This window comes from Ciconia boyciana, chromosome 2 (genome assembly GCF_034638445.1).
Source record: "Ciconia boyciana chromosome 2, ASM3463844v1, whole genome shotgun sequence".
Lineage (NCBI taxonomy): Eukaryota > Metazoa > Chordata > Aves > Ciconiiformes > Ciconiidae > Ciconia > Ciconia boyciana.
In genome coordinates, this window is record NC_132935.1 from 168034464 (window position 1) to 168059718 (window position 25255).

The following is a 25255-nucleotide window of genomic DNA, read 5'->3' on the forward strand; positions in this document are numbered from 1 at the left end:
CGGCCGTTGCCATAGGAACCGCCCGTGCCCTCCCCGGGGGGCGGAGCGTCGCCATGGGAACAGCCGTCTTCCCCCTATCAGCGAGCGAGGCGTCGCCATGGCAACAGCCATTGCCACGCCTCGGGGCGGGGCGTCGCCCGGCGAACAGCCCCGCCTTCGGGAGGCGGGCGAAGCGTCGCCATGGGAACCGCCGGTGATACGCCGCCGGGGGGCGGGGCGTCTCCATGGGAACGGTGCCACGGGGGGCGTGGCGGCGGCACCGGAAGAGGCGGGGCGAGGCTCGCCGGGAGGACTCGGTTTCCCGTGAGGCCCCGCGCGCGGTTCCGGCGGGCGGGCGGTTCCGGCGGGCGCAGGCCGGGATGGAGGCCGTGCCCCGCATGCCCATGATCTGGCTCGACCTCAAGGAGGCCGGGGAGTTCGCCTTCAACGCCGCCGTCAAGAAGGTGGGGCCGGGGAAGGGGCGGCTGGGGCCTGCGAGGGGCCCGGGGGGCGGGCGGGGCCTGTGAGGGAGGGGAGTGCTTGGGGGGTGGGGAAGGGGAGGAGGGCGTCTGTGAGGGAGGAGAGTGCTTGGGGGTGGGGAGGGGGCTCCGCGAGGGGTCTTTGGGGTCTGTGAGGGAGAGGAGAGCCTGGGGGGTGTCTGTGAGGGGTCTTTGGGGTCTGGGAGGGAGGGGGAGGGGGTGCTCGGGGGTGTCTGTGAGGGGTCTTTGGGGTCTGTGAGGGAGGGGGAGGGGTGCTTGGGGGGGCTGTGAGGGGTCTTTGGGGTCTGTGAGGGAGGGGGAGGGGTGCTCGGGGGGGCTGTGAGGGGTCTGTGAGGGAGGGGTGCTTTGAGAGGGGTCTGTGAGGGAGGGGTGCTTGGGGGGAAGAGGGGCTCTGTGGAGGGTGTTTGGGATCTGTGAGGGAGGGGAGTGCGTGGGGTGTGGGGCAGGGGAGGTGGGGGACTCGGTGGGGGTGTTTGGGGTGTGGGGAGACTTTGGGGTGCGCAGGGAAGGGGAGCGCAGAGTGTTGGTGATTTTGGGGGGGTGTCCTGGTGGGGCAGGGAGTTATAGCTGGGGATATCTGGGGGGGCTGTGGGTCAGGGTGTTGGGGGGGTGTCTGGAGATGGGGCAGGGCTGCGGGGGGCAGCGTCAGGCAGGGCCCTGGGGGGCTCCTGGGTGCGACGGGGCAGGGAGGGGGGTGAGGCACGCCGGCTGGGCCTGCGGTGGCTCGTCACCCTGTGGTGGCTCTGCCCTGTGTGACACGGCGGGAGCAAGGCCGCGAGCGCATCTGCGCCCCCGTCAGCCCCCCCTCGCCTTGGCCCCGCTCGTTTGCCGCTTCCGCGGGGCTGCGGGCCCTTCCTCAGTGGCCGGGGTCAGGGGGTCCCCGCTAACGCGGTGCTGCGGGGGGCAGAGTCTGGGGAGAGGGGAGTCCCTGGAGTGCTCCCCATCCCAGGCAGAGCCCTCCCCAGCCGCCTCGGGGGCGAGCGGTGAGTTGGCAAGTCCGTCCCCGCCGCATGTGACCGTGCTGACTCCCAGCTCCCGACGCCGCAGCCGCCCTTCCCCGAGCCCCGCTGCCGGATCCGGCCTCCGCTGGCAGCGGTCGTTATTAACGCCGTGGCGGGTGTCGTTAGGAGATCCGGGTCGGCGATGGTCGATCCTCCGCTCTCGTGTAAAAAGGGGAACCGAGGAGGGGGGAGCTAGTTCTCCCGCTGCCAACAGCCCAGGCTGATCGTCAGGCCCTTAAAAGCCCCGACCCCTCCACGGTGCCGTCGGAGGAAGGTTGAGAGTGCGGTGGGTGCGAGGTGACGGGCTCCTTCCTTCCCGGCGGCCACCCAGGGCCGCGGGGGACACAACCTGCTCTTGCCGCCCCAGCAGGGACCGAACCGATGGCTTAAGGGAGGTGCAGTACTTAATTAAGCAGCTGTAAACAAGCTCCACCTATGACTGGTGTTTTCTAGTGCCACCCACGGATGAAAAGCATGATTTACTGATGTGGAAGGAGGATGGGGGGGTGTTTCTCCTGCGTTAGTTCCACCACCTCCTTCCCGCCCTGCTGGTTTTTGGGGTGCCGAGGGGGGCTGGCATCCCGTCAGAGCCCGGCAGCGGCGTTAGCGTGATGGGGACGTCCCTGTGCCAGGAGGAAGGTGTCGTGGGATCGCTGAGCTGAGTCATGCCGTGCCAGCTAGGACAAGGTGCGGCGACCGTCGGCGTGGCTCCGGCCCTGCCGTGCCTTCCTGCCAGTGCCGGGGGAACCGGCCGTGCCGTGGGCCTCGGGGCGGCACCCCACGGGGAGCTGCGGCAGAGGGGACGGTGGCCTCCAGGTCCGAGCTGGGTCCCAGGGATGGTTGCTTATCAAAAATGGGTTGTTTAGGGAATTTTTGTGTACGGCAGCAGGTAGAAATCTGTTTTGTGAACCAGGCTTCCCCGCGGATGTTTGATGGAAACACGCTCTGTTTTGCTGGCTCGCAAGAAGCGACAGGGAATAGAAACCTGGCACCCTGCTCAAAACAGAGAGGAAGGAGAGGAAACTTCCCTCATTTCTCCAGCGCTGAGCTGCGTTAACCTTGAGCTTAAGTGATAGAGGGTGCGGGCAGCCCTTCACGTGTCCCCAGCTTCCCTCGACCTGGGGTGGATCAAACCCCCGGTGCCTGCCTGAGCCAGGGCAGAGTGGGGCTGCGGGTCCCCGATTCTCCCCTGCGGCTGCCAGGAAGGTTGGATTAATTCCTGCCCGGACCCTTGGAGGATCCCGAGCTGCCTGCGGTCGGGAAGCGCTACGCTTGCCGACAGCATCGTGATCCGAGGGATCTCGAGACCCTCGCTAGAGGCAGGTTTGGGGAGCGTGGTCCCCGCAGCTCCCTCCACGGCCGTGGGGAGACGTAGCCCGTCGCCGAGCGCCTTCCTCGGGGATGCCAGAGCATTTTTGGCCAAGCCCTGGCTCCAGTTCCGCTCCACGGCGACTGAGGAGCCTCTGGCAGGGGCCACGGTGCCGTGCTGTTCCGCGTAGGCACGTGCTGCCCCGTTTGGTTTCCCTTTCGGCCTCACCGTGGTGAGCTGCCTTCCTGGCCAGCTGCCGGTGCGACATTCACCCTCTGACGGTCGGCAAGGGGCTTTGCTTTCATCCAAGCACAGAGGGGGATCGGGCGTGAATCCGGAGTGACTTCAGTTCGGTCCGTCCCCTTCGCTGGTGACTCCTCAGAACCTCCCGGCCACTCGATTCCAACTTTTCTGCCTCGGCTCCGAGGTCCCTGTTGGTTCCTGGCGTGTGCCGGATCGGTGGCTCTCCCCAGGGCTTTGCCTCTTGACGTTGTCTCTGCAGGACCCTGTGCCCTGGCTTTGCTTTAAGCTGAGGTTCAACAGGAGCTGGGCAAGATTTGGGAGGTTTTGGAGGGCAAATAAGCTCCGAACCAGGAGATGCAAGGCCCCGAGCCAGCGTGTGCCCCTTCACGCTGCCAGACCTGCCGCAGGGGCTTCTCCTGGCCTTCCCTGGAGAGCTGCCGGTTGTAGCTCCGGGGCTGGGAAGGTGGCTCTGGGTGTCGGACAGGGCCAGTCTCTCACCCCCTCTCTTCCCTCTCCAGTTTGTCCTGAAGAACTATGGCGAGAACCCGGAGAACTACAACGAGGAGCTGCGGAAGCTGGAGCTGCTCCGGCAGGTAAGCCGCGCTCCGTCCCGAATCGCTCACAGCCCCGGCGAGACCTGCCGGAGCCGAACCGGGGGAGCTGGTTCATCGCCCGCTCCGTCCTCGAGGACACGTCTACCAGCTCCCACCACCCCCCTGGACCAGCAGCTGTGCTGGAGCGCTGCCTCGGCTGCTCCTCTTCCTCACCAGTGACCCACGGACGAGGCTTTCGGTAGCCGGGCTGCGTCCTGGGCTCCCCAGATGATTCAGGCTTCCCAAGGAGTGTGCAGGGTTGGGCGTTAGGGCTCTGCTGTATCCGCTTCCCTGAATTTGGGGGGTTTTGTGTTGAACACAAGTTCCCTGTTGGGTGGAAGAAATCGCTTTGTCCGGTCGGGCTGGTGCTTGCGGTCTTTGCAGGGAATAAATCAGCCCTTTGCTCTCAGCTACGGAACCCAAATAGTTGTGTTAGTCACTGGGGTCATCAATCTGGGGGCTGCTGAGCAGGTTAGAGACACAGCCTCGGCCCCGGGCAGCTGGGAGCTGTGATACAGGCGGTAAAACCGGCTGCAGACAGTTGGAGACTCACCCCGAGCCGGGACCGGCGCCAGTTTGTGCCGCGCCGTAGGTTTTGTGGTAAGCCTGATGCGCAGGGCGGAGCTGGGGTAACTCGTGGTGCTGGCACCCCGGGGTCTCCAGCGTCTCCAAAGCACAGCGGTGGTCTTCCAGCAGGCACGGAGGTGGGTGGGCTGCTTAAACACCCCCAGCCCGGGATCTGGGGAGCTCTGGCCTCTGCCCGCGGGCTTAACCCTGAAGCGGGAGGTTGGAAAACCTTTCCGGGGTCTCCTGCTCTTCTTCCCTTCCTTCTCCCAACACGGCTTTGCTGTAGCAGTGGGTCCTGTGCCCTGTCCAGGACACCCCCTTGTCAGTCGCTCCCAAACCCCTCCTGTTTATTTCACCCTTAGGAGCCTGTGCCGGGGAGAGCAGAGACTCTTCTCCCCAAACCGCTTGCTCTGGATCCATAAAGCGGCTCCCTCCAGTCTCATTTTTAGGCAAACCAACCTGTTTTTCTAGCTGGTGTTTTCCGTAAGGCCTTGCTCCTTCCTGCAGGGCCGCTTCACCCCGGGGGAGCCGGCCGATGCCCGGCTCTGGCTGTCCCCTCCTGCCTGCAGATCTCGCCACAAATCAGGCAGGCTCCTGTTCCTGCCTGCTGCGTTACCCCTGAGCGCGGTCCTGTCCCCGGGGCAGCCTCTTCCTCCTCCTCTCTCCCGTCCAGAGCGCCGTCAACGTCCCCAGGGACTTCGAGGGCTGCAGCACGCTGCGGAAGTACTTCGGCCAACTCCACTACCTGCAGAGCCGCATCCCCATGGGCGCCGAGCAGGAGGCGGCGGTCCCCATCGCATGGTGAGGAGGAGCCTCTTCCCCTTACCCTCTCTCCGGCACGGGGCTCGGGCATCGCGGATGGGAGGATCGGCTCCCAGCGGGTGCTTTCCCTGCGCACGTCCTTCACCGGCATCCGATACGCTCCTCCCCGAAGCCCGTCGGCTGTACCTGGGTGGCACAGGGGTGTCCTGGGGACCCCTCGGGAAATGGCATCCCGGCCCGGGGATCTGGCAGGACGTCTAAGCTTGAGCCATCAGGCAACGCGAGGCGGTAGTTGGCTCTGAGGAGACGTGAGGCAGAGCCAGGACAGCGTCACCGTGCAAGGTGACAGTGCTGAGGTCCCCCGGGGTGGCAGAGTTGCTTGGCTGTGTGTGAACGGGCTGTCTGTGTGCTTACAAAGCCAAAACGAGCCCACCGTGTGGAGACGCGCCGTCCCACCAGCTCCCACCGCCTCCGGCGCCTTGATTTGATGCACAGGGTGACGCCAGGCAGGAGGGCCCCTTCTCCGAACCTCTGAGGGAGCGCGTCTCGTGACAAATCCTTTTCCCGGCACGTGGTCCGTGCCCAGGAACACCAGAACCTCCATCTGCACCTGGTAACCAGGCTTTTCTCCTCGCAGGACTGAGATCTTCTCAGGCAAGACGGTGACGCACGAGGACATCAAATACGAGCAGGCGTGCATCCTCTACAACCTGGGTAAGGGCCTGGGAGACCGGCTGCCCTCGTGATCCGCTCTGCGTGCGAGGGATGTCCCTCCTCTCTGCCCGGCCTTTGCTCTGAGCTCCGTGTCAGCTTTCCTCGGAGCGGCCAGGCAGCAGCACGGCCCGCCTGGTCCCACGAGCAGCCGTGGCTCAGCCTGGTTGTGCCTCTTCCCCTCCTCTGTGCTGCCTGCGGGGCTGGGTGCTCAGTGTCGGGGTTGCACGAGAGGTTGACTTCGGCTTTTGTCAGAAGTCTCCTTTCCTCCTGGTCTGAGCGCGCCCTGGTCGTGCTCTGCCCTGCGTCGCGGTCAGAGGTTGCGCCCGGGAGGCTGACTTCGGGTCGCAGCATTGCAAATGCCCTTTCTGGCACGGTCAGGCTTTGTCCAGCTCATCCAGCGTCCCACCTCAAAAGCAGCAAACGGGTGTAAAAGCATCAAATCTAACACTCGTCCCCCCTCCCTTGCTCTCCAGCTGTGGACAATCCCCCAGAGTGGGATTTTTTTTTTTGGTAGCCCCAAAGGGAAGCTGACGCTCAGCCCCTGGCCACTTAATGCAGCTGAAAACGCTCCCGTCCCTGGCATTGCAGCTGCTCGGGAGCTGACTACGCTCTCCCGGCCGACCACGCGCAGGTTTAGCTTAAACGCCACGCGCTGCAGGGCCACACGCTGCGCAGCAGGAGCGGATGTGGTGCCCAGGCCCCTTTCGAGAGGTGGCTGCTCCCTGAAGTTGGTAAAAACACGTCTGTTAAACCAGGAGGGTGTTAGATACTCGCTTTCTAATATTTAGGGTTCGTTTCCAGCCTGGGACTTCCCTGTGCTGAACGACTTGCGTGTGCAGTCTTTTCACGGGGCACTGCAGCACGCGGGTGCCCTCTGAGATGGGTGTCCTGAGCGCTGCGCTTCCCTGCTGGCACAGAGAGCCAGCTGGGTGCTGCTGGGTGTCTGCGGCCGATTTGCCGCAGATTTTGGGCTTCTCTGGGTACGAGACACCCAATCTCCGGGAGCGGTGAGTGGGGACTGGCAGGGTGCGCTCGCCCCGTTGAGCCACCGTCCTCTTTCCACAGGTGCGCTGCACTCCATGCTGGGCGCCATGGACAAGAGAGTGTCCGAGGAGGTAAGAGTCGCGTGGGTCCTCCCTCAACGCCTTTTCTCTCCCGTGTGGTTTACAGCCACGAGCCGGTAGCACCGAGGACTTCTCCTCTGTAACCTGGGTGGTGACAAGCATGTCAACGCCAGGCGCCAGCTCTGGATGTCTGCTGTGACCCGGTGTCGCTGTGGAGCGTTACGAGGGGCCACCCCCCTCGTGGTTGTGTCCCTCCCTGCCCCGTCATTGCCCGTCCTGCTCCAGCAAGGTTCTGCCTGCTTGCTGGCCGGGCTGACCTTCCTCCCACCCTCAGCACCTAGGGCCAGCTCTGACACAGCCAGGGGAAAGCACCGAGCCATGTAGAGCCCTGTGAGTCCCAGGGACTTGCTCCAGGCTTGTGGCGGCTGCTTTTTGGGCTCTTGGAGGAGACACGAGCAGCGCGGGGAACATCTAACCCTTGCCGAGCTGGGGTTTATCACCCCAACCCTGCCGTGTGAAAGGAGGTTGCCGCTTCTCCAGCCTGGCCAAGTCTCCACGAATTCCTCACGTGCCTACGGACATCGGCTGGCTTGGCACGCGTGCGAGAGGGCTGTGCACGCCTGATGCGTGTTCTCCCGTCCTCTCAGGGCATGAAGGTTTCCTGCACCCATTTCCAGTGCGCTGCCGGGGCGTTTACGTACCTGCGGGATCACTTCCCCCACTCCTACAGCGTAGACATGAGCCACCAGATCCTCAACCTCAACATCAACCTCATGCTGGTAGGAACTGGGTTCTACCTCTGCTGAGGCACTGGTCGCACTGGGATGGCTCTTTGCACACCTCGAGGGCAGCTGCTGCTCGACGCGGAGAGGGGTGTTCGTAGGGCTGGGTGCTCCTCGCGGAGTGCAAACGCTTGGAGCCGGGCGAGACGGGACCCCAGTGCCCCACGGGGTGTTGCTGTCTGCGGGGTCCGGGCTGCTGTAGGCAAGAGGGGCTCCCTCCCACGGGAGGGAAGGAGATTTTGGGGGGAAGAGGGAAGGCGCTGTGCCGCTCTGCTTGCCCCAACAGCCCGGGGACATCTCTTGGGGCTGGTGTTTACGGTGCTCCGCTGGCCCCTCAAGAAAGGGGCTGTAGCTGGTGGGTCCGGCCGGGGCCAGGGCCTGGCGCTGGCTTGGATGCAGGGGTTGTCCCACGGCGTAGGAGAAACCGAGTATTCCCCTCTTGTCTTCGGCAGGGCCAGGCGCAGGAGTGTCTCCTGGAGAAGTCCATGTTGGACAACAGGAAGAGTTTCCTCGTGGCCCGGATCAGCGCCCAGGTGAGCTCCTGGCCCATCTCTGCTGTGCTGAACTCGGGCTGCTTCTGCCTCGGCGCTTGCTGTTCCCAACGCAGCCCCGCTCCCGCTGCACGGGGCCATGCGGGAGCTCGGGGAGGGCGTCCCAGATCCAGCGCAGCGTCAGTGCAGTCAAACGGTGGTACGGGGTGCTGCAGTTGCCTCGGGCTGTGAGCACAACCACCAGCTCCTCAAAGGAGAGCATAAGTTCCTCAGGAGGGAAGGGATGCTGTCCAGAGAGACCTTGACCGGTGAGAGAGGTGGGCCCGTGTGAACCTCATGAGGTTCAACAAGGCCAAGCGCAGGGTCCTGCACGTGGGTGGGGGCAACCCCCAGTATTGATACAGGCTGGGGATGAAGGGATTGAGAGCAGCCCTGCGCAGAGGGACTGGGGGGTACTGGTGGACAAAAAGCTGGACATGACCCAGCGATGTGCGTTCGCAGCCCAGAAAGCCAACCGCATCCTGGGTGCATCGCCCACAGCGTGGCCAGCAGGTCCAGGGAGGGGATTCTGCCCCTCTGCTCCGCTCTGGTGAGACCCCCCCTGCAGTGCTGCGTCCAGCTCGGGGGTCCTCAGCACAGGAAGGACACGGAGCTGTTGGAGCGGGTCCAGAGGAGGCCACAAAAATGCTCAGAGGGGTGGAACACCTCTGCTGTGAGGACAGGCTGAGAGAGCTGGGGCTGTTCAGCCTGGAGGAGGCTCTGGAGACACCTTATTGCGGCCTTCCAGTACTTAAAGGGGGCTACAGGAAAGATGGGGAGGGACTCTATCAGGGACCGTAGTGACAGGACAAGTGGTAACAGTTTTAACCCAAAAGAGGGGAGATTTAGATTAGATATGAGGAAGAAATTCTTTACTGTGAGGGTGGTGAGGCACGGGAACAGGTTGCCCAGAGAATTTCTGGCTGCCCCCTCCCTGGAAACATTCAAGGCCAGGTTGGACGGGGCTTTCAGCAGCCTGCTCTAGTGGAAGGTGTCCCTGCCCACGGCAGGGGGTTGGAACCAGATGATCTTTAAGGTCCCTTCCAACCCAAACCTTTCCATGATCCTAACCCTCCGTGTGGGGTTAGGTCTGTCATGGCGATGTCACTAGTCCCTAGCTCTGACCCGGAACGCATCCGCAGGGTCCCCTCCGGCCGTTCCGCTGTGCCGGCTGGGCGACCTGAGGCCGTAGGCACGAACGCTGGTGCCGGTGAATCCTCCTTTCTCTTGCTGCTCTCAGTTCCACCTGGGACCTGGCTTTCTGGGGGTTTTCCAAACACCCGTCCCTCTCTCCGTAGGTGGTGGATTACTACAAAGAGGCCTGCCGGGCGCTGGAAAACTCGGAGACGGCCTCGCTGCTGGGAAAGATCCAGAAGGACTGGAAGAAGCTGGTTCAAATGAAAATCTATTATTTTGCTGCTGTGGCCCATGTAAGTGGGGAGACCAAGCTGGGGGGCTGCTTGGCTGCGGTGGGGCCCCCCACCCTTTGCTCCCACCCCAGCTTGGGCTGCTCACGCCCGCCGTGGAGCTGTGCTCACCGCAATGCGACCGACGAATGGGCTTTGGCTGCTCTGTGGGGTTTTCTTGCCCGTTTCAAAGATTTCCCTTGAGTTAAGGAGCTCTGATGCGTGTTTTCTTGCAGCTGCACATGGGAAAACAGGCCGAGGAGCAGCAGAAGTTTGGGGAAAGGGTAAGCAGAGCTATGTCAGCCCATCTCGGCCAGTCTGGGCTCTGGGTTGTGGTCCTGCCCTGGGAGGGTTGAGTCCTGGAAGAGATTGTCATGCTAGCGACACTGGGTATCTGCAGCGCTGGGGACACGAGTGTGTCACCAACCACGTCCTGCCTCCTGCAAGCGTTTGCGGGTGTTCTTGGAAAGCCCCGTTGCGCTGAAGGAAGCTGCAGCTCTTGGGGGCTGGTGGTGGTGTTCCTGTGCAAAGCGAGGGCACCTGCTTCTGTGCCAACCCTGGTACCTCTAATTCCCCGTCTCTCTGCAGGTCATCTACTTCCAGAGCGCTCTGGATAAACTCAACGAAGCTATCAAGCTGGCAAAGGTGCGTTGCTGCTCCATCTGGTAGCAGTAATTGTTTTTTTTTTTTTTAAAGTTTCTGTGCTGAGCAGTGGCTCAATCCACTGGGATGCCAGACTGAGAAGATGAGAACCGGTGGTGTCAGTTTAAAAGCTTTCTTTGCCGTTGACTGGGTTGGCAAACCTGTGCTGGCTTCCCAAAGCATCACTTCGCTTCCCTCTGGGACATCCAGCCAAGCCCAAGGCTCTGGTATCTCCTGGCCACTTGGTCTACCAGGGCTTTAGGGGGGATCGGTTTGGTTTTAATCCTTCAGGAGCACATGGGCAGCGCCAGAAGGGCCGTGGGTCTGCAGCACGCAGCCCTGCCGCGTTGGGGGGCTCCCCACGGAGCCCCTGGTGTCGGTGCTGCGGGGCTCGGGAAACCGAGGACGGCCCCGTGGCAGGGTCTGCGTGTGAAACGGGGACATGGAGGATTCAGGGCTGCCTGCAGGCCTCTCCGTTCCTTTATGGGGCACAAGGAGAGATGGCTGGCGAGGCTGCTGCTGGCTCCCGGGCACGCTCGGGCTGTGGCCACAGCACTCAGGGCTGCGGTTGGCTGCTGTGGCAGTGATACCCGTTCCCTGCCTGTGCTAACGTGGTCTCATTTCTGCAGGGCCAGCCAGAAACCGTCCAGGAAGCCCTGAGATTCACCATGGATGTGATCGGTGGCAAGTGAGTCCGTGTGCGGGGCAACCCTGGACGTGACCGTCCTGCTTCTCTGTGGGTCAGAAATGCCTGGTGGCCAGAGCAGCCCAGGGAGTGTCCCCGGTGTCCCCCGACACGCCAAGCCAAGCACCCCGTGCTGCCTGAGGCTCTCGGGACGTGCGGCTGCCGTGGAAGTTGCTCTTTGCTCTCCCTGGATCGAGCCCAAGAGACCCAGGGCCTGACCCCCCTGGGAGCAAGCTCAGGGAGCCGGGGGTGCCGTCTGCTCCTCGCCAACGCGTCACCGCTTCTTGTTTCTAGGTACAATTCGGCCAAAAAGGACAATGACTTCATCTACCACGAAGCTGTGCCTGCGCTGGACACCCTGCAGTCCGTGAAAGGTGAGGACGGGCAGTGCCCTCTCCTGCCAGCTCCTGATGGGAGAGGGACACACACACACAGTGACACGCGGTGGGTCCGTGGGGCTCTGGCACTCCTGGGGGCAGCGGGGCTTCACGCCGTGATGCTTTGCTCTCCCGGGATCCTCCGGGAATTGAAGCTGTTGAGTGGGAGGACCCGTCTTGGGAATAATCAGTTCCCCCTGGAGGTTTCAGGCGTGCGTTGTGTCTTCCACCCCCAGGTGCCCCGTTGGTGAAGGCCCTCCCCGTCAACCCCACGGATCCAGCTGTCACCGGCCCCGATATATTTGCCAAGCTGGTGCCCATGGCTGCCCACGAGGCCTCTTCCCTGTACAGGTGCGTCCCGGGCTGCGGCGCGGGCAGGCACGGCTCTGCCGGAGCAGGACAGCCCAGCCGGCCGTCTGCCGCAGCGGTCACGGCACTGGGGGCACAGACCTCCAGCACCGAGCTCAACGAGGAGCCCGTGCCCCAGCTCAGCCTCTCTGCAGGCTGAAGGGAGCTGGAGGGGACCAAAACAGCTGCGGTGGCTTCCTTGGGGAGCCACCAACGTCCCTGAGTCGTCCTCCTGTCTGGCTCCTGTCCTTGCTGCCCCGAAGCGCCCCAGACAGCAGGCCCGGGGACGGATGAGGCTCCGGCCGATTCCCACCGGTCTTGGAGCACCTGTGACTTTCAGCGGAGGTTTTCCCACTGCTGTCGCAGCACTAAAGGATTTTTTTTTTATTTTTTTTTCTCTGTCATAGCGAGGAGAAAGCCAAACTGCTGAGAGACGTGATGGCAAAGATCGAAGCCAAGAACGAAGTGCTGGAGTACGTGTGAGCTGTACCTGAATGGGGCCCTGGCCAATTCCTCCCCGCTGGAGACCCAGGCAGCGGCACAGGGGCGCCCCGATCATCCCCTCGCTGCGTATCCCACCCCGGTGCCGACAGGAACGCAGACATCCCTGATCCCTGTCGCTCTCGCGCTGAGCACGGTCAAGTCCCAGTTTGCCCAGCCCTGGGGCAGACCCCGTCCCCCAGTGGGTTCCGGTCCCAGTGACCGGTCCCCAAATTCACCCCGCAGCTTTGCTCGGGCCATCGGGGGCGATGCTGCAGTACTGTGCCCCGAGCTGGCCGCGGTTTGGGATGGGGGGCACCTGCAGGGAGGTGGGGAACCCTTCCCCTTGGCTCACTGGGGGGGCTCTGCTGCCGCTCAGGGGCTCGTTCTCTCGCCTGCAGCCAGTTCATGGACTCCATGCAGCTGGACCCCGAGACCGTGGACAACCTGGACATGTACAGCCACATCCCCCCCATCCTGATGGAGAAATGCGCCGCGCTCAGCGTGCGCCCCGACACCGTCAAGAACCTCGTCCAGTCCATGCAGGGTAAGGACACGGGGACGTACGGGGGGGACTGGGGACGTCTGGGCTGGCCCTGGGGACAGGCACGCTGCTCCCTGGCTGGGCCTGGGCCTTGGCAACGGCCGCTCCGATCGCTAATTCTTTTCCGATACAAATTCCTTAACCCCAAAGCGTTTTTCCTGTTGGCCGGTCGTGGGGGATGCCGCTTCCTCGCAGGCCGGGCCAGCCGTCGCCCCACTGGTGGCTGCAGCCAAGGGGGTCGGTGCTGCCTGGAGCCCGTTGCGGGCGTCTCCCCAGCGTGAACAAGCCCTGAACCCAGCACCCAGGTGCTTGGGCTGCGATGTCCTTGCCTTCTCTGGTCGCCCACAGCCAGATTTATTCTTCAGGCTGCTGTGTCGATGCCAGGCTTGGAGCAGGCGGGGGCCAGGAGAGCTTGGAGCAGGCGGTGGTTCGGCCCTTTGCCATCCTCCGTGTCTCTCCCCTCCAGTGCTCTCCGGGGTCTTCACCGACGTGGAGGCTTCTCTGAAGGAGATCCGAGACCTCCTCGAGGAGGACGAGGCTCAGGAGCGGAAGCTGCAGGAGCTGCTTGGGAAGGTCCCGCCGTCCCAGGGGTCCCCTCCGCCGCCGTCCCCGGGGCTGGCCGAGGTCAGCAAGGAGTGCTCCAAGTACATGGAGGTGCACGAGAAGGCCAGCTTCACCAACACCGAGCTCCACAAAGCCATGAACCTGCACATCGGCAACCTCCGCCTGCTCAGCGGGCCGCTGGAGCAGGTCCGGGCCGCGCTGCCCTCGCCCGCCTTGACCGAAGGTGAGCGGTGCTGCACCCTGGGGGGACTGGCCGTGCTCGCGGCCGGCCCGGCCTCCCGGCCGCACCCCAGCTCTGCTTCCCCCTCCCGCCTCTCCGGGGCTCCCCTCGTCTCGCCCGGTGCCCGGGCCTGCGCCGCGTTGGCATCGGCCGGCTGCGTGGTCCGTTGTGAGCCAGGCTGGGGGCTTTTCCCCCTGAAAAACGTGCAAAATGGGATCCTGGTGCGGGGACAGAGGGGGCAGAGACCTGGTTACTGCCCCGGCAAATGCCTGGCTTTACCGCCGGTGTGCCGGGACAAGCCGCGGGCTGGCTGCTTACCCCCGCGGCTCCCTCCCCTTGGCTGCGGCACGTCCCGTGAGCGGGCTCGGGCCGGGGAGGCTGCGCCGGGGCTCGGTGGGGTCCTGCGCGGCCGCTCAGCCCTCCCCGTCCCCCAGACGACAAGCAGGTGCTGCAGAACCTGAAGCGAATCCTGGGCAAGGTGCAGGAGATGAGGGACCAGCGCGCGTCCCTGGAGCAGCAGCTGCGCGAGATGATCCAGAAGGACGATATCACCACCTCGCTGGTCACCACCGACCGCTCCGAGATGAAGGTGGGTGCCAGCCGCCGCGTTTGGGGAAGCCCCTTCGTGTCCCCCCCGTCCCGGTCAGCGCTGCAGCAAGAGCTCTGCTCCGTCCCAACCTGCCCCTGAGCCTCCCCGGCCGCCTGCGGCCCCTCAGATCCTCCCCTCTCTCGGCAGAAACTCTTTGAGGAGCAGCTGAAGAAGTACGACCAGATCAAGGTCTACCTGGAGCAGAACCTGGCTGCCCAGGAGAACGTCCTGAAGGCCCTGACGGACGCCAATGTGAAATACGCGGCTGTGCGCAAGGCCCTGGCCGAGGTGGAGCACAAGTGAGTGGTGTGCGGGGCTGGCCGGGGTCGGGGCAGGGGGAAGGGTATTGCCCGGTGGGCTCTGGGTGCATGGGAACAGCCCTCTCCCACCCCAGGGAGAGGCGTGGGGTCACTGCCGGCTTCTCTAGCCTGTCCCTTGTCATGCCCCCCTGCCGGCTGTTTGTCCTGCACCCGGCGTCCGTCCCAGGTGGGCGCTGGTTGGGTTCCCCCGGTCCCAGGAGCAGGGACACCCAGCTGTGGCCTGGCGTTACGTCCCTGCTCAGCCCCTCCGCCTGCTCTCCCCAGGTGGAACACCACCGTTCAGACCTTGGTGGCCTCCTACGAAGCCTACGAGGACCTGATGAAGAAATCGCAGGAGGGGAAGGACTTCTACACTGACCTGGAGGGGAAAGCCGCCAAACTGCTGGAGAAGGCCCGGGCTGCCTGCCAAGCCGCCGAGGCCAACAGGCAGCAGATCTTGGAGAAGTAGGTGGGGCCGTGGCGACGCACGCGTGGGCTGGAGGGGGCGTAAAGCCGGCGCTGGGGTCCCAGCCCCTGCTCGCAGCGCGGCGCGACGCCCTCCGGGAGGGGGGAAGCGCCTTTGGGTGCTGCTGGGTGATCTGGGCTGCGGCTGGAGGGTTTGGCTTCGGCGCGGCGGCTCCCTGTGCCCCGGGGGGAGGTGGGCAGCACCCGCCTGGGCTTGCTTGGGGCCGGCAGCCCCGGGTGACCCCGCTGCCGCCCGGCAGGGAGATGAAGAAGCAGCCGCCCCCTCGGCCCACGGCCCCCAAACCCGCCCTGCAGAAGAAGCTGCCGGAGCTGGAAGCCGGGGCGCCGGACGCCGGCAGCCTGCCGCCGCTGGGCTCCCTGGTGCTGTCGGAGCTGCCGGAGGAGCTGCGCAGCCTGCCGCCCGACGTGCTGGCCGGGCACCTGGCCCGCTTGCCGCCCCCCGCGCTGGCCACCCTCGCCCTCAACCCGGGCCTGGCCGCTGGGCTGCGGCCCCCCAGCCCCGAGCCCTTCCTGCCCGCGGCCAGGCTGGCCAGCGCCCCGCTGCAGCCCTTCGCCCCGGCCCGCTTCCCGGCCCCCCCGGCCCTCCCCGGGCACTACCGGCTGCCGGCGGCACCCACCTCGGCACCGGGCCCCTTTCCCCCCGGCGGGGGGGCTCCGGTGCAGCTCCTGCAGCCCTCCGCCCCGCAGCCGGCCGGGCCCCCCCCCTGCTCGGCCCCGGCCACTGCCCCCCAGCTCTTCCCGGCCGCCCCGCTGCTGCGAGGCCCGGTGCAGCCCGGCTACGCGGGGGCCCACGCGCTTCCCCCGCGTTCGTCCCCGCAGCACGGCCCCCTGCCCGGCTCTGCTCCCGCTCCCGCTGCCTCCTACGGCCTGGGCCAGCCCGGGGTGCCCGTGCTCGGACCCCCCGCCCTGGGGCCGGCCCCCGTGGGTGCCCAGCCACCGGCGGGCGGCCCCGAGCCGGCCCTGGGCGCCCGGCCGGCCACCACCACGGTGGACAGCGTCCAGGCCCCCATCTCCAGCTGCGCCGCTCCCCTGCGGCTCCCCGGCCAGGGGCCGGCCGTGCCCCCGGGCCCCTTCCTGGCCCCGCAGCGCCCGGGGGAGCCCCCTGCCCCCTTCCCCTATGCCCAGGGGGGGCTGCAGCCCTTCGGGCAGCCGGCTCGGCACCCGTTCCCTCCCGGGCAGCACCCCCAGGCCTTCGCCCCCGCGGCGCAGCTCCAGCCCGGCGTGGAGGCGCCCGCTCGGGCCCAGGGCCCCCAGCAGTTCCCCCCGGCCCCCTTTCTGCCCCCGGGGAGAGCCCAGGTCCCCCTGCCCTTCCAGCCGCCCGCCCGGCCCCCGCTGCCGCCCCAGGCCCCGTTTGCCCAGCAGCCCTTCGCCGGCCCCGGGGGGCAGCCCCCCCTGCCACCGCAGCTCTACCAGCTCCCGGGGCAGGAGAAGCTGCCCCCGCAGGGGCTCGCCCCGCACGCGGGGGCCCTGCCCTTCCCCAGGGCCCCCGGCCAGAGCGGCCCCCAGCCCCTGCACGCCGCGCTGGGGGGGCTGCAGCCGGTGCCCGCCGGCTCCCCTGCGCTGCCCTTCTGCCCCAGCCCCGCTCCCCCCGGCAGCCAGGTGCCCCCCGGCGCCGTGGCCCACCGCGGCCCCACGCCGCCTGCCCCCGCCGGCCAGGTCGCCCCCTCTCCCGGCCCCGGCCTGGGCCAGATGCAGGCCGCGGCGGTGGTCCAGGGCCCCCTCGTCCCCTCCCCGGCCCCCTCCCCGCAGCCGGCCCTGCCCATGCAGCCCCCGGTGCTGGTGCCCGGCTCCGGCAGCCTGCCGCAGAGACCCCCGCCCTCGCTGACGCCGGGCACGGCCCCGCTCCCCCAGGGCCCCGGCGAGGCCCCCTTCCAGCGGCAGAGCTCCTCCACCGACGACCTCCTGTCCTCCAGCCCCGAGAGCCAGCACGGCGGCTCCAAGGCGGCCGTCGGGCAGCCCCTGCTGCAGCCCACCAAGGCGGACGCCAAGGAAGGGCAGAAGCCCAAGGCGGTGCAGCTGATCGAGAACGATCCCTACGAGAAGCCGGAGCGAGTCCTGCGGCTGCTGGCGGAGCTCGACCGCTTCCGCGGGCTGGTGGAGCGGCTGGAGCGCCCGGGGCCCGGCGGCACCACCGAGCTGGACGCCGTCTGGAAGGAGCTGCAGGACGCCCAGGAGCGGGACGCCCGGCAGCTCTCCATCGCCATCGCCCGCTGCTACTCCATGAAGAACCGGCACCAGGACATCATGCCCTACGACAGGAACCGCGTCGTCCTCCGCTCGGGCAAGGACGACTACATCAACGCCAGCAGGGTGGAGGACCTCTCGCCGTACTGCCCCACCATCATCGCCACCCAGGCCCCGCTGCTGGGCACCGCCGCCGACTTCTGGCTGATGATCTACGAGCAGAAGGTCTCCGTCGTCGTCATGCTGGTGTCGGAGCAGGAGCTGGACAAGGTAGACCCTTCCCCGGGCGCGCGGCTCGCAGAGCTGCCTGGGGCAGGGCTCGCCGCGGCCCCGAGGGACGCGACCGTGGGATCCCTCGCCCCTCCTCGTGCGCCGCTGTCACCGTGCGGCAGCTCCAGGCCCTGACGGGGGCCAGGGAGGGACGGGGGTCCCACGGCAGCCCCACGGGGTGGCGGTCGCCCCGGGTGGGGCGTTACGGGGCTGCCGGGGGCACCGCTCCTGACGGGGCGGCCCCCTCCCTCCCCGCAGCAGAAGGTGCTGCGGTACTTCCCCCCGGAGCGGGGCCAGCCCGTGGTGCAGGGACCCATCACCCTCATCCTCACCAGCCTGAAGGTCACCCCCACCCACGTGGAGAGGATGATCACGCTGCAGTACCGCGACCAGAGCCTCAAGCGCACCGTCATCCACCTCCAGTTCACCTCCTGGCCGGAGCTGTATGGCACGGGGGGGAGACACGGCGCGGGGGGGGTGGCAGGGGGTCCTGCTGCGGCTGGGGAGGGGGGGGGGGGTCCGGCCGCAGCCCCACAGCCCCCCTGAGCTGCTCCGTCTCTGCCGGGAGGGGACCTCAGGGTCTGGCCCCGGCGTGGGGAGGGTGCTTGGGGCAGCGCTGACCCGTCCTGGGGGGGTTGAGCGGGACCCCCCACCCCAGTGAGTGCGTGTCCCCCCCAGGGGCCTGCCCGACAGCAAGGGGAGCCTCCTCCGCTTCATCCAGGAGGTGCACGGCCACTACCTGCACCAGCGCCCGCTCCACACCCCCGTCGTCGTGCACTGCAGGTGAGCAGGGCCGGGGGGGTCTGGCGGGGCCGGGGCTGTGGGGTGCCCCCCACCCCTCGGCTCTGTCACAGCCCTCTCCCCCCCCCGGTCTCTCGGCAGCTCCGGCGTGGGCCGCACCGGGGCCTTCTGCCTGCTCTACGCGGCCACGCAGGAGCTGGAGGCCGGCAACGGCATCCCCGACTTGGCCCAGCTGGTGAAGCGGATGCGGCAGCAGCGCAAGCACATGCTGCAGGAGAAGGTAGTGGGGCTGGGGGCTGCTGTCCCCCCCCCGCCCCGGGGCTGTGGGGCTGCTGCCGGGGGTCTCACCCTGCTGCCTTCCTCCTCCTCCTCCTCCTCCCCCCCTGCAGCTCCACCTCAAGTTCTGCTACGAGGCCGTCCTGCTGCACGCCGAGCAGGTGCTGCACCGCCACGGCGTGGGTGCCCCCGCCGTCCCCAAGGCCACCAACAGTGCCTCCCCCAAGGTGGGTGCGGCGTGGGGGGGGTGCCTGGGGGGGTGCTGGGGGGCTCCGCTGCCCCCGGGGCTCACGGGGCCTCTCTCCCGCAGCTCTACTTCCACCAGGACCCCCAGGACCTGGTCCTGGGGGGGGACATGCCCATCAGCTCCATCCAGGCCACCATCGCCAAGCTGAGCATCAAGCCGGCGGGGGCCGGCGGGGAGCCCGGGGGGAGCTGGGTGCCGGATCCTGCCCCCCCGCCAGATGCCGCGGACGCGGAGCCGCTGGCGGTGCTGCCCGACGGCGTGATGGACGGTGTCGGCGCCCCCGTCCCCGAGCCGCCCTCACCCGTCCCCGAGCCACCCGGCGACACCGAGAGCAGCAACCATGTGGTGGAGAGCCCCGAGGCCCCCGGGGGGCAGCCGGCAGCCCCCGCCGCCGCCCCCTCCTCCTCCTCGCTGGAGCTGCTGGCCTCCCTCACGCCCGAGGCCTTCACCCTGGACGCCTCCCTCAAGGGCAAGCAGCGGATGAACAAGCAGAACTTCCTGCAGGCGCAGACGGGCGAGGGCCTGCGGGGGCCCCGGCCCAGCGACGACCCCCTCAGCATGCTCGACCCCCTCTGGACGCTCAACAAGACGTGAGGGGGGCGGCGGGGTCCCCCCGGCTCCCCCCAGACCCAGCACTACAGCCCTGGGCCCCTGCCCGCTCCCCCGGCGGCTGCGTACCCCGAGGGGGGGAGCAGGGGCGGGGGTCTGCCTTCCCCTACGCCCCCCGGTCCCTCTGCTTTGTACAGGTGTAACATTGGTGGCCGCCAGGTTCTCTGACTCCAATTAGAACTGACTTTTTCAGCTCTTTGCTACTAAAATAAAGCGAGTTTGATCTGCAGCCGTGCTGGGCCCCCGGCTCCCTGCCCTGCCCTTGGCCCGGGGGTCCCGGGCGGTGGGTTCAGGAGGGGTCTGGCAGCGGCGCAGCCACGCTCGGGTTAGTTCCGTTTAATGGCGGTGTCCTCATACACGTTATAAAACACGATCTGGTACAAAAAGCGTCCCCTGTACAGTACAAAGCGTACAGCTGGGCTAAGGCCACCCGCGGCGCCGTGCGGAGGGGAGCCAGGCTGCGGGCAGGGGCCGGGGCTCCCCGGGGAGCGCCCGGGCCGTGGGGCCCCCCCCGGCCGTGCTCCGGGGCCGGCACGGCGCTGCCTCTACAATCACCAGGATTCGATTAACAGACGTCATCGGCGTTTACTTGAGGGAAGGGAGCGTTAGCGGAAGGGTTCGGCCCCGGCTCCGGGATGGGAACTCGAGGCTCGTCCCTCGCTGCACGGGGCTGGAGCGGGGCCTGTAGTGCAATCGGGGAGGGGAGCTGAGCCCCCAGCACGCGGGTGAGAAGCCCCGTGCCCGGGGGTGCTGCCAGCCCAGGGCCGGGCACTTGGGTCCCACTGCGGCCCCGAGCCCTCCCAGCTCGCCCGGCGTCAGTCGGGCCAGCTCCCCCTGCCCCAAGGGGGTTTCTCCCCAGTTGCTGCAGGGAGGATGGGGCAAGGGCTGCCTGCCCGCTCCCAACCTGAGAGAAGCCTCCTCTGGCCCCGCAGCGGGAAGAGGAGGAGGAGGAGGAGGAGGAGGAAGGTGCTATTGCTGCAAACCGGGCGAAGGAGAAAGCCGGGAAGGGCGGCTGCGCGCGGGAGCGGGTCCCGTGCCAGGACCGTGCGGCAGCGGGGGCCGAGCCCCGGGGCGGCTCTGCCATGGTGGCTTGGTGGAGCGAGGGTGGGCGCGCCGGCGTGGGCGCTGCCGGGCTGCTGCTCCCGCGCTCTCCTGCCATAATAAATAAATATATACAGCACATAAATAAATAGGGCAGGGACTGCTGCAGCACAGAGCCCACACGGGGCAGGGCCGGCCCCGAGCCGGGCGGGCTGGGGCCCTGCCCGCGCTCTAAGGCACGTGGAGGCCAAGCCAAGTGCCCAGGGAGGGCCAGCCCCGTCCTTCCCGGTGGTGCCAGGGGCTCCCCGAGGGCCGGCGGCCCCCGGCCGCTCCTCTCCGGCCTGGGGCTCGCACTCGCAGCCGCTCCCGGGCCAGGCCGGGTGCGCCGGGCTGTTCGCCGTGCCCCGGGAGCAGGCGCTGGGCTGGCAGGGCCGCTGCAGAGCCTCCTGCAAAGGCGGGCTGGGAGCGGGCAGAGCCCCGCTGCCTCCGGGGCTGCGAACAAGCTGGAACCTGCCGAGACAGGCGTCAAGACTGCCGCGCTCTGTGCTGCGCTCCCGCACCCGCTGCCGTCCTTCGGTCTCGCCGGGGAGCCGCCAGCACCACACGCTGTCCCCGTCTCCTGTCCCATCCCGAGCAGGGTGCCGGAGCGGAGCTCAGCGCCTCGGGCGCTCCGTCCCCGCAGCCCCCGCGTGTCCCTCCGCACCAGCCCCGGGACCACGCGCGCCTCTGGGGAGCCCCGGCGACCGTGCAGAAGATGCAGGAACCGTGGAGAAGAGGAGGGCTGGGGCCCTGCAGACCGTTGGGTGACAAGAGTCCAGTTTACGAGGAGGGAAGGCGACAGAGGCACGGACCGAGCGACGGAGCTGGTTGTCCCCGTCCCCTCAGCCGCGGGCAGCAGCGCGGCGCTGCCCACAGCCCACCCTTCCTCTGCCTACGCTGCCCTCAGCTCCGGCAGGGGCCCGGGCGCCCCGTCCCACCTGCCTCGCTCCACCCAGGCTCCAGCGCCTGCCCCTCCTCCTCCTCAGTCCAATTTCTCCAGCACCGAGGGCACGTAGACCAGGCTGAGCTCGCTCCCGAAGTTGCAGACGATGGCGGCGTTCTCCAGCACGAGGATCTGCCGCGCGGGCTGCGACTCGTTGCTCTTCCCCAGGTAGACGGTCTGGAGCAGGTCGCCGTAGCCGATGTCCCAGAAGGAGACGCAGCCCTGGCCTCCTGTCACCAGCAGGTTGTCGGAGATCACGCCCAGGCTGGCACCGCAGCCCATCTCCTGCGTGGAACGAGAGCACATCAGCGAGCCAAGCCCACGGCAGGCCTCCGAGCAGGAGCTCCTCCGCGAGGGAGGGCAGCAGCCTGCCCACGCCGCTTCTGCGGCCAGCCCTCGCCGTGGCTGGGAAGAGGCCGTTTAGGCGCAGCCCCTCTGCCAGCCTGGCCCCGTGGGCGCACACGTGCTGGAATGGGGCCGCAGAGCCTTGCAGCCGGGACAGCGCAGTCTGGCCAAGCAACAGATTCGGTCTTTTCTGAGCTCTTGCGCATTGTATTTACTAACAGGGAAGTTTTCCAAAGCACGTGGAGCTCAGAGATTCCCTTCAAGCTACAAGCCCAGCAGAGGTGGTCTGCGGGGTTTGGTGGGGTCCAGAAAAGCAGAGAAGCACCCTTAAGCTTTCCCTGGCTGCTCCCCAGCTACCAACCTGCTGGATAGAATAGAGCTTGATCCCCGAGCTGCGGTCCCAGATGCTGATCACATCGTCCAAGCCGCTGCTGATGACGCAGGACGTTGTGCAGGTGAGGGACGTGACGTCCCCTCGGTGGGCGTACATGTGGCTGACCTTGCTCCCCGTCAGCACATCCCAAAGGCAGATGGCACCGTCCTGGCCTCCGCTTGCTAGCACCATCGTCTGCAAGGACACGGGCAGAACCAGGTCAGGAACCTCAGCGGGCGGCAGACAGTGCCCGTTCCGTCGCACCCCGGGGCTTCGCAGTGCCACGGACACGGGAAGCCGCTGAGCACACAGGCCAATTCCGTAGGCAAGCGCTTGCAGCGCTCCGGGCGCACGCCCAGGCTGTAGGAGGCCGCAGGAATGCGGGACAGAAAGCCCAACTGCCAGCTCGGTGTCCTCCCTGCCTGTGCACCTGCATTCGAGCATGCTGGAGGTAACAAAACCCCAAGCCCACCAGGACTCCCAGCTGCAGAGAAACCTGAATTCATTTAAACGGAGCTGTAAGGCGCGCAGGTGTGGCTCTCCTCCTTTCCAAGGGGAGCTGGTAGGCGAAGCCTCCCTGGGAGCTCGCTGGCGAGCAGGGCACGCTCTGCCAGGCCCTGTAGTTAGCCTTGCTCGCCTCTCCAGCCCTGGCAGCGCAGGCTGTGCATCAGCTCAGCTAAGCCTCCGCCGCCTCTCTCGGGAGACAGCCGGTCCCCAGGCGGGCAGACATTCTCAGGGCAGGGAGCATTTCCTGGGCCAGTTTCAGCCCCTGCTCCCGGCTCTGCCGTCAGAGGGCTCCCTGGCTTCAGAGCTGCGGTTCAGAACGGCTGACCCGGCAGCAGGGGTAGAGCGGGAATGGGGTTTCCTGCTCCAAACAGGGCAGGGAGACAAACCACCTCCGGGGGAAGGGATTGCTGAGCTCGCAGTTAGCTGGATGGGAAAATAGTGGTTCAGCTTGTCAGGCACACGCTGAGCACGCCGTTACAGCGGCCAGCGAACCCTTTGCGCCCTCAGAGAAGCACACATCCACTTCTCCGTGTGCCAACCAGAAGAGGGTCCCAGCCGGGTCCCTCTGGCTGAACCAGTGGCTCAGCAGCCTTAGATAAAGGACGTTCTTCTCGGTGCAGAGCCAACTGCACCTTACCTGATCGATGTACACAGCCGTGATTGCTCCTGAGTGACCCTGCAGCGTGAACAAACAGCACGAGTCTTCTAGCCGAAACACCTGCAGGGCAGAAGAGGCAGATGTGAGTGTCCGCGGGGCAGCCGTGCTGCAGAACGGTACTACCTCAGCCTTATCGCTCTTGCTAATGAAGCAGCAGACCTCACTTTATCTTCCTTACTGTCGTCCCCCTCCCACGGCAGAGTCAGAGCCTGTCGGCGATTCAGGATAGTGAGGGCACTGGCTGCTGCTGCCGAGGAGAGGGGAAGAGGGTAATGCCTGTCGGGCAGTGACAGGGCAGGGAAGCGACGTGCATGGCTGAAGGGGCCAGCTGCTGCTGGAAGGGACAAGGAGAAGGCTTGGATTGATTAATTAATTAATTGGATATTAGGAACAATTTCTTCACCAAAAGGGTTGCCAAGCACTGGCACAGGCTGCCCAGGGAAGTGGTGGAGTCCCCGTCCCTGGAGGTATTTAAAAGCCGTGTGGACGTGGTGCTCGGGGACATGGTTTAGTGGTGGGCTTGGCAGCGCTGGGTTAACGGTTGGACTCAACGATCTCAAAGGTCTTTTCCAACCTAAACAATTCTATGACTATTCAGGGGGTACCCCAGAACCCACACCTTGCCATGCATGAAGTCACCCAGCCCTAAGGCAAGAGGATCTCACACTCTGTTTAGTAAGATACCTCTCACAGGGGTGTCCTAACTCCACCGAGGAGCCCCATCCAGGCAGACGAATATAACACGGGGAGCTTCAGAAATGCACTGGATTGGACTCCAACCACACCGCCCCGAACACCCATCTACCTTTGCGCATGTACACACGTCAGCTTTGCCCCCCGCCCACATACGAGACAAGCTCACGTCCCACAACGTCCACAGGACGGATAAGCACCCACACCCCACCGCTTACAGGGCAGCAGCAGCCCCGGACTGCAGCCGAGGAAGCCTTACTCGCAGAGTGTGGTCCTGGCTGCCAGTGACCAGCCGTCCAGCCGCAGCCTTCAGCGCCGTGATCGGCTTCTGGTGGGCGCAGGACACGGTGTGGGTGAGCTGACACATGATGACGTCGCTGCTGCTGAACACGGGGGAGGACGGGATGCTGCTTCTGCTCGGGGCTCCTGTGGCGAGACACACAGGTAAGTCCTCAGTGCAGCAGACGCAGCCTTGCGCTCCAAGACTAATATCACCCGGAAACGGTGTGATATCAGGGGTGCCTGGATGCTGAACTTTAAGGAATCTGAACCCGCTCCTTCAAAGAGCCGAACACTTGGCACTCTGGCTGACACCAACAGAAGCTACAGCTGCTCAGCGCTCATGAACAACTGGAGTGAGGGTCTCCAACAGGGTCCTCAGCAGCAGAACTGCCTTCTACAGATCAGCAGCCCCTACGCAGCAAGTCTTGTGCAAGACTGAGGTCCCTGAAGCCCAAGAGCACGGTGGTTACCCTGGTCAGAGAGGCAGGACAGACAGCTGGGCACAAGACTCTCTGTGCCCTACGGGGAAATATCGTTTCCACAGCCAGTCCTCTCCTGCAGAGCCTGCTCCACTTCCAGATCTACAGCTGGCGGATCCCAGGGCATGCCCCCAGGAATGCAACCATTCTCCCGGAGTAAGGCCAGGGCTTCTCTCCCCTCCAGGCCACTCCAGAACCAAAGGAGCCACTGCGCTGCAAACCAGTTACCACCACAGACTAGTAGTATTCTGGATATTCAGCTACTATGAAGACCGAGTATCTGTATGAAGAAGTGGCACAGTGTGTCGTGGTTGTGCTGAGGCCCCGAGCTGTATCGTGGTTGTGCGGGGCTACGTGGTGTGCAAACACGTGAGAACAGACCTTGCTGAAGGAGAAAACTAGTGAGAAGTGGGAGAGGAAAGAGTTACGGGGCAGAGCTGACCCTGGAACACGTCTCGGCCTCCAGACCTACGCACTGGAGTAACCAGCCCTCGAGACGCTTTCCCTGCATAGGGAACTCCCAAAGTATTCCTCACCTCTCCACAGCAGCTGGTTCAGCATTCTGCAGCACAGGGTGTTTTGAGCAGAGCATTATTACAAAAGCCGATGAAGTGGGTGTGAGGAAGAGTCGGCTGCAAGAAGGCAAGGGAAGAGGAAAAGGCTCGGCAGAGCTCAGAACAGTGCACACTCGGATGCTTGCTTACCTCGGAACTGCAGGTGATTCAAGGATGTGTGTGTCTCTAGCGAAAAGAAATCTAAAGAGCCATTCAACCGGGCAGCGACGATCCTGAGGGAGAAACACAGGCACATGAGGAGAGGTCGTTCCCCGCTCCCACGGGGTGAGAAGCCATGAGAGCAGTCACCTTCGGAGGCAGAGCACAAAC

The 25255-nt window shown here is 65.9% G+C and overlaps 2 protein-coding genes across 7 annotated transcripts in view; one reads left to right on the forward strand and one right to left on the reverse strand.

Annotated features, from left to right (window-relative positions):
- Positions 1-308: 308 nt before the first annotated feature.
- PTPN23 (protein tyrosine phosphatase non-receptor type 23) lies at positions 309-19293 on the forward strand. Of its 3 annotated transcripts, none has more exons than XM_072854912.1 (25): positions 309-443; positions 3551-3625; positions 4866-4993; positions 5592-5668; positions 6734-6783; positions 7380-7511; positions 7967-8047; positions 9343-9474; positions 9687-9734; positions 10039-10095; positions 10722-10780; positions 11072-11151; positions 11391-11505; positions 11910-11975; positions 12384-12529; positions 12993-13313; positions 13745-13899; positions 14047-14198; positions 14484-14663; positions 14924-17138; positions 17474-17581; positions 17817-17921; positions 18021-18159; positions 18269-18382; positions 18466-19293. In XM_072854912.1, the coding sequence occupies exons 1-25, from the start codon at positions 360-362 to the stop codon at positions 19152-19154; spliced, it is 5508 nt and encodes a 1835-aa protein (XP_072711013.1). In that variant the 5' UTR covers positions 309-359; the 3' UTR covers positions 19155-19293. The 3 variants fall into 3 exon arrangements, with proteins under 3 accessions (XP_072711013.1, XP_072711014.1, XP_072711015.1); XM_072854913.1 differs by having other exon boundaries at positions 17397-17581; positions 18466-19130; XM_072854914.1 differs by having other exon boundaries at positions 17400-17581; positions 18466-19130.
- A 39-nt stretch (positions 19294-19332) lies between these two features.
- Positions 19333-25255, reverse strand: part of SCAP (SREBF chaperone) — a 66652-nt gene continuing 60729 nt past the window's right edge. For all 4 annotated transcript variants that reach the window (XM_072854917.1, XM_072854916.1, XM_072854915.1 and 1 more), the window contains 5 exons: positions 25076-25158; positions 23870-24036; positions 22897-22977; positions 21741-21947; positions 19333-21319 (listed from right to left, as the gene is read on the reverse strand). In XM_072854917.1, the coding sequence (XP_072711018.1) occupies positions 21074-21319; positions 21741-21947; positions 22897-22977; positions 23870-24036; positions 25076-25158 (784 nt within the window). In that variant the 3' untranslated portion in view covers positions 19333-21073. The remainder of the gene's footprint in view (positions 21320-21740; positions 21948-22896; positions 22978-23869; positions 24037-25075; positions 25159-25255) is intronic.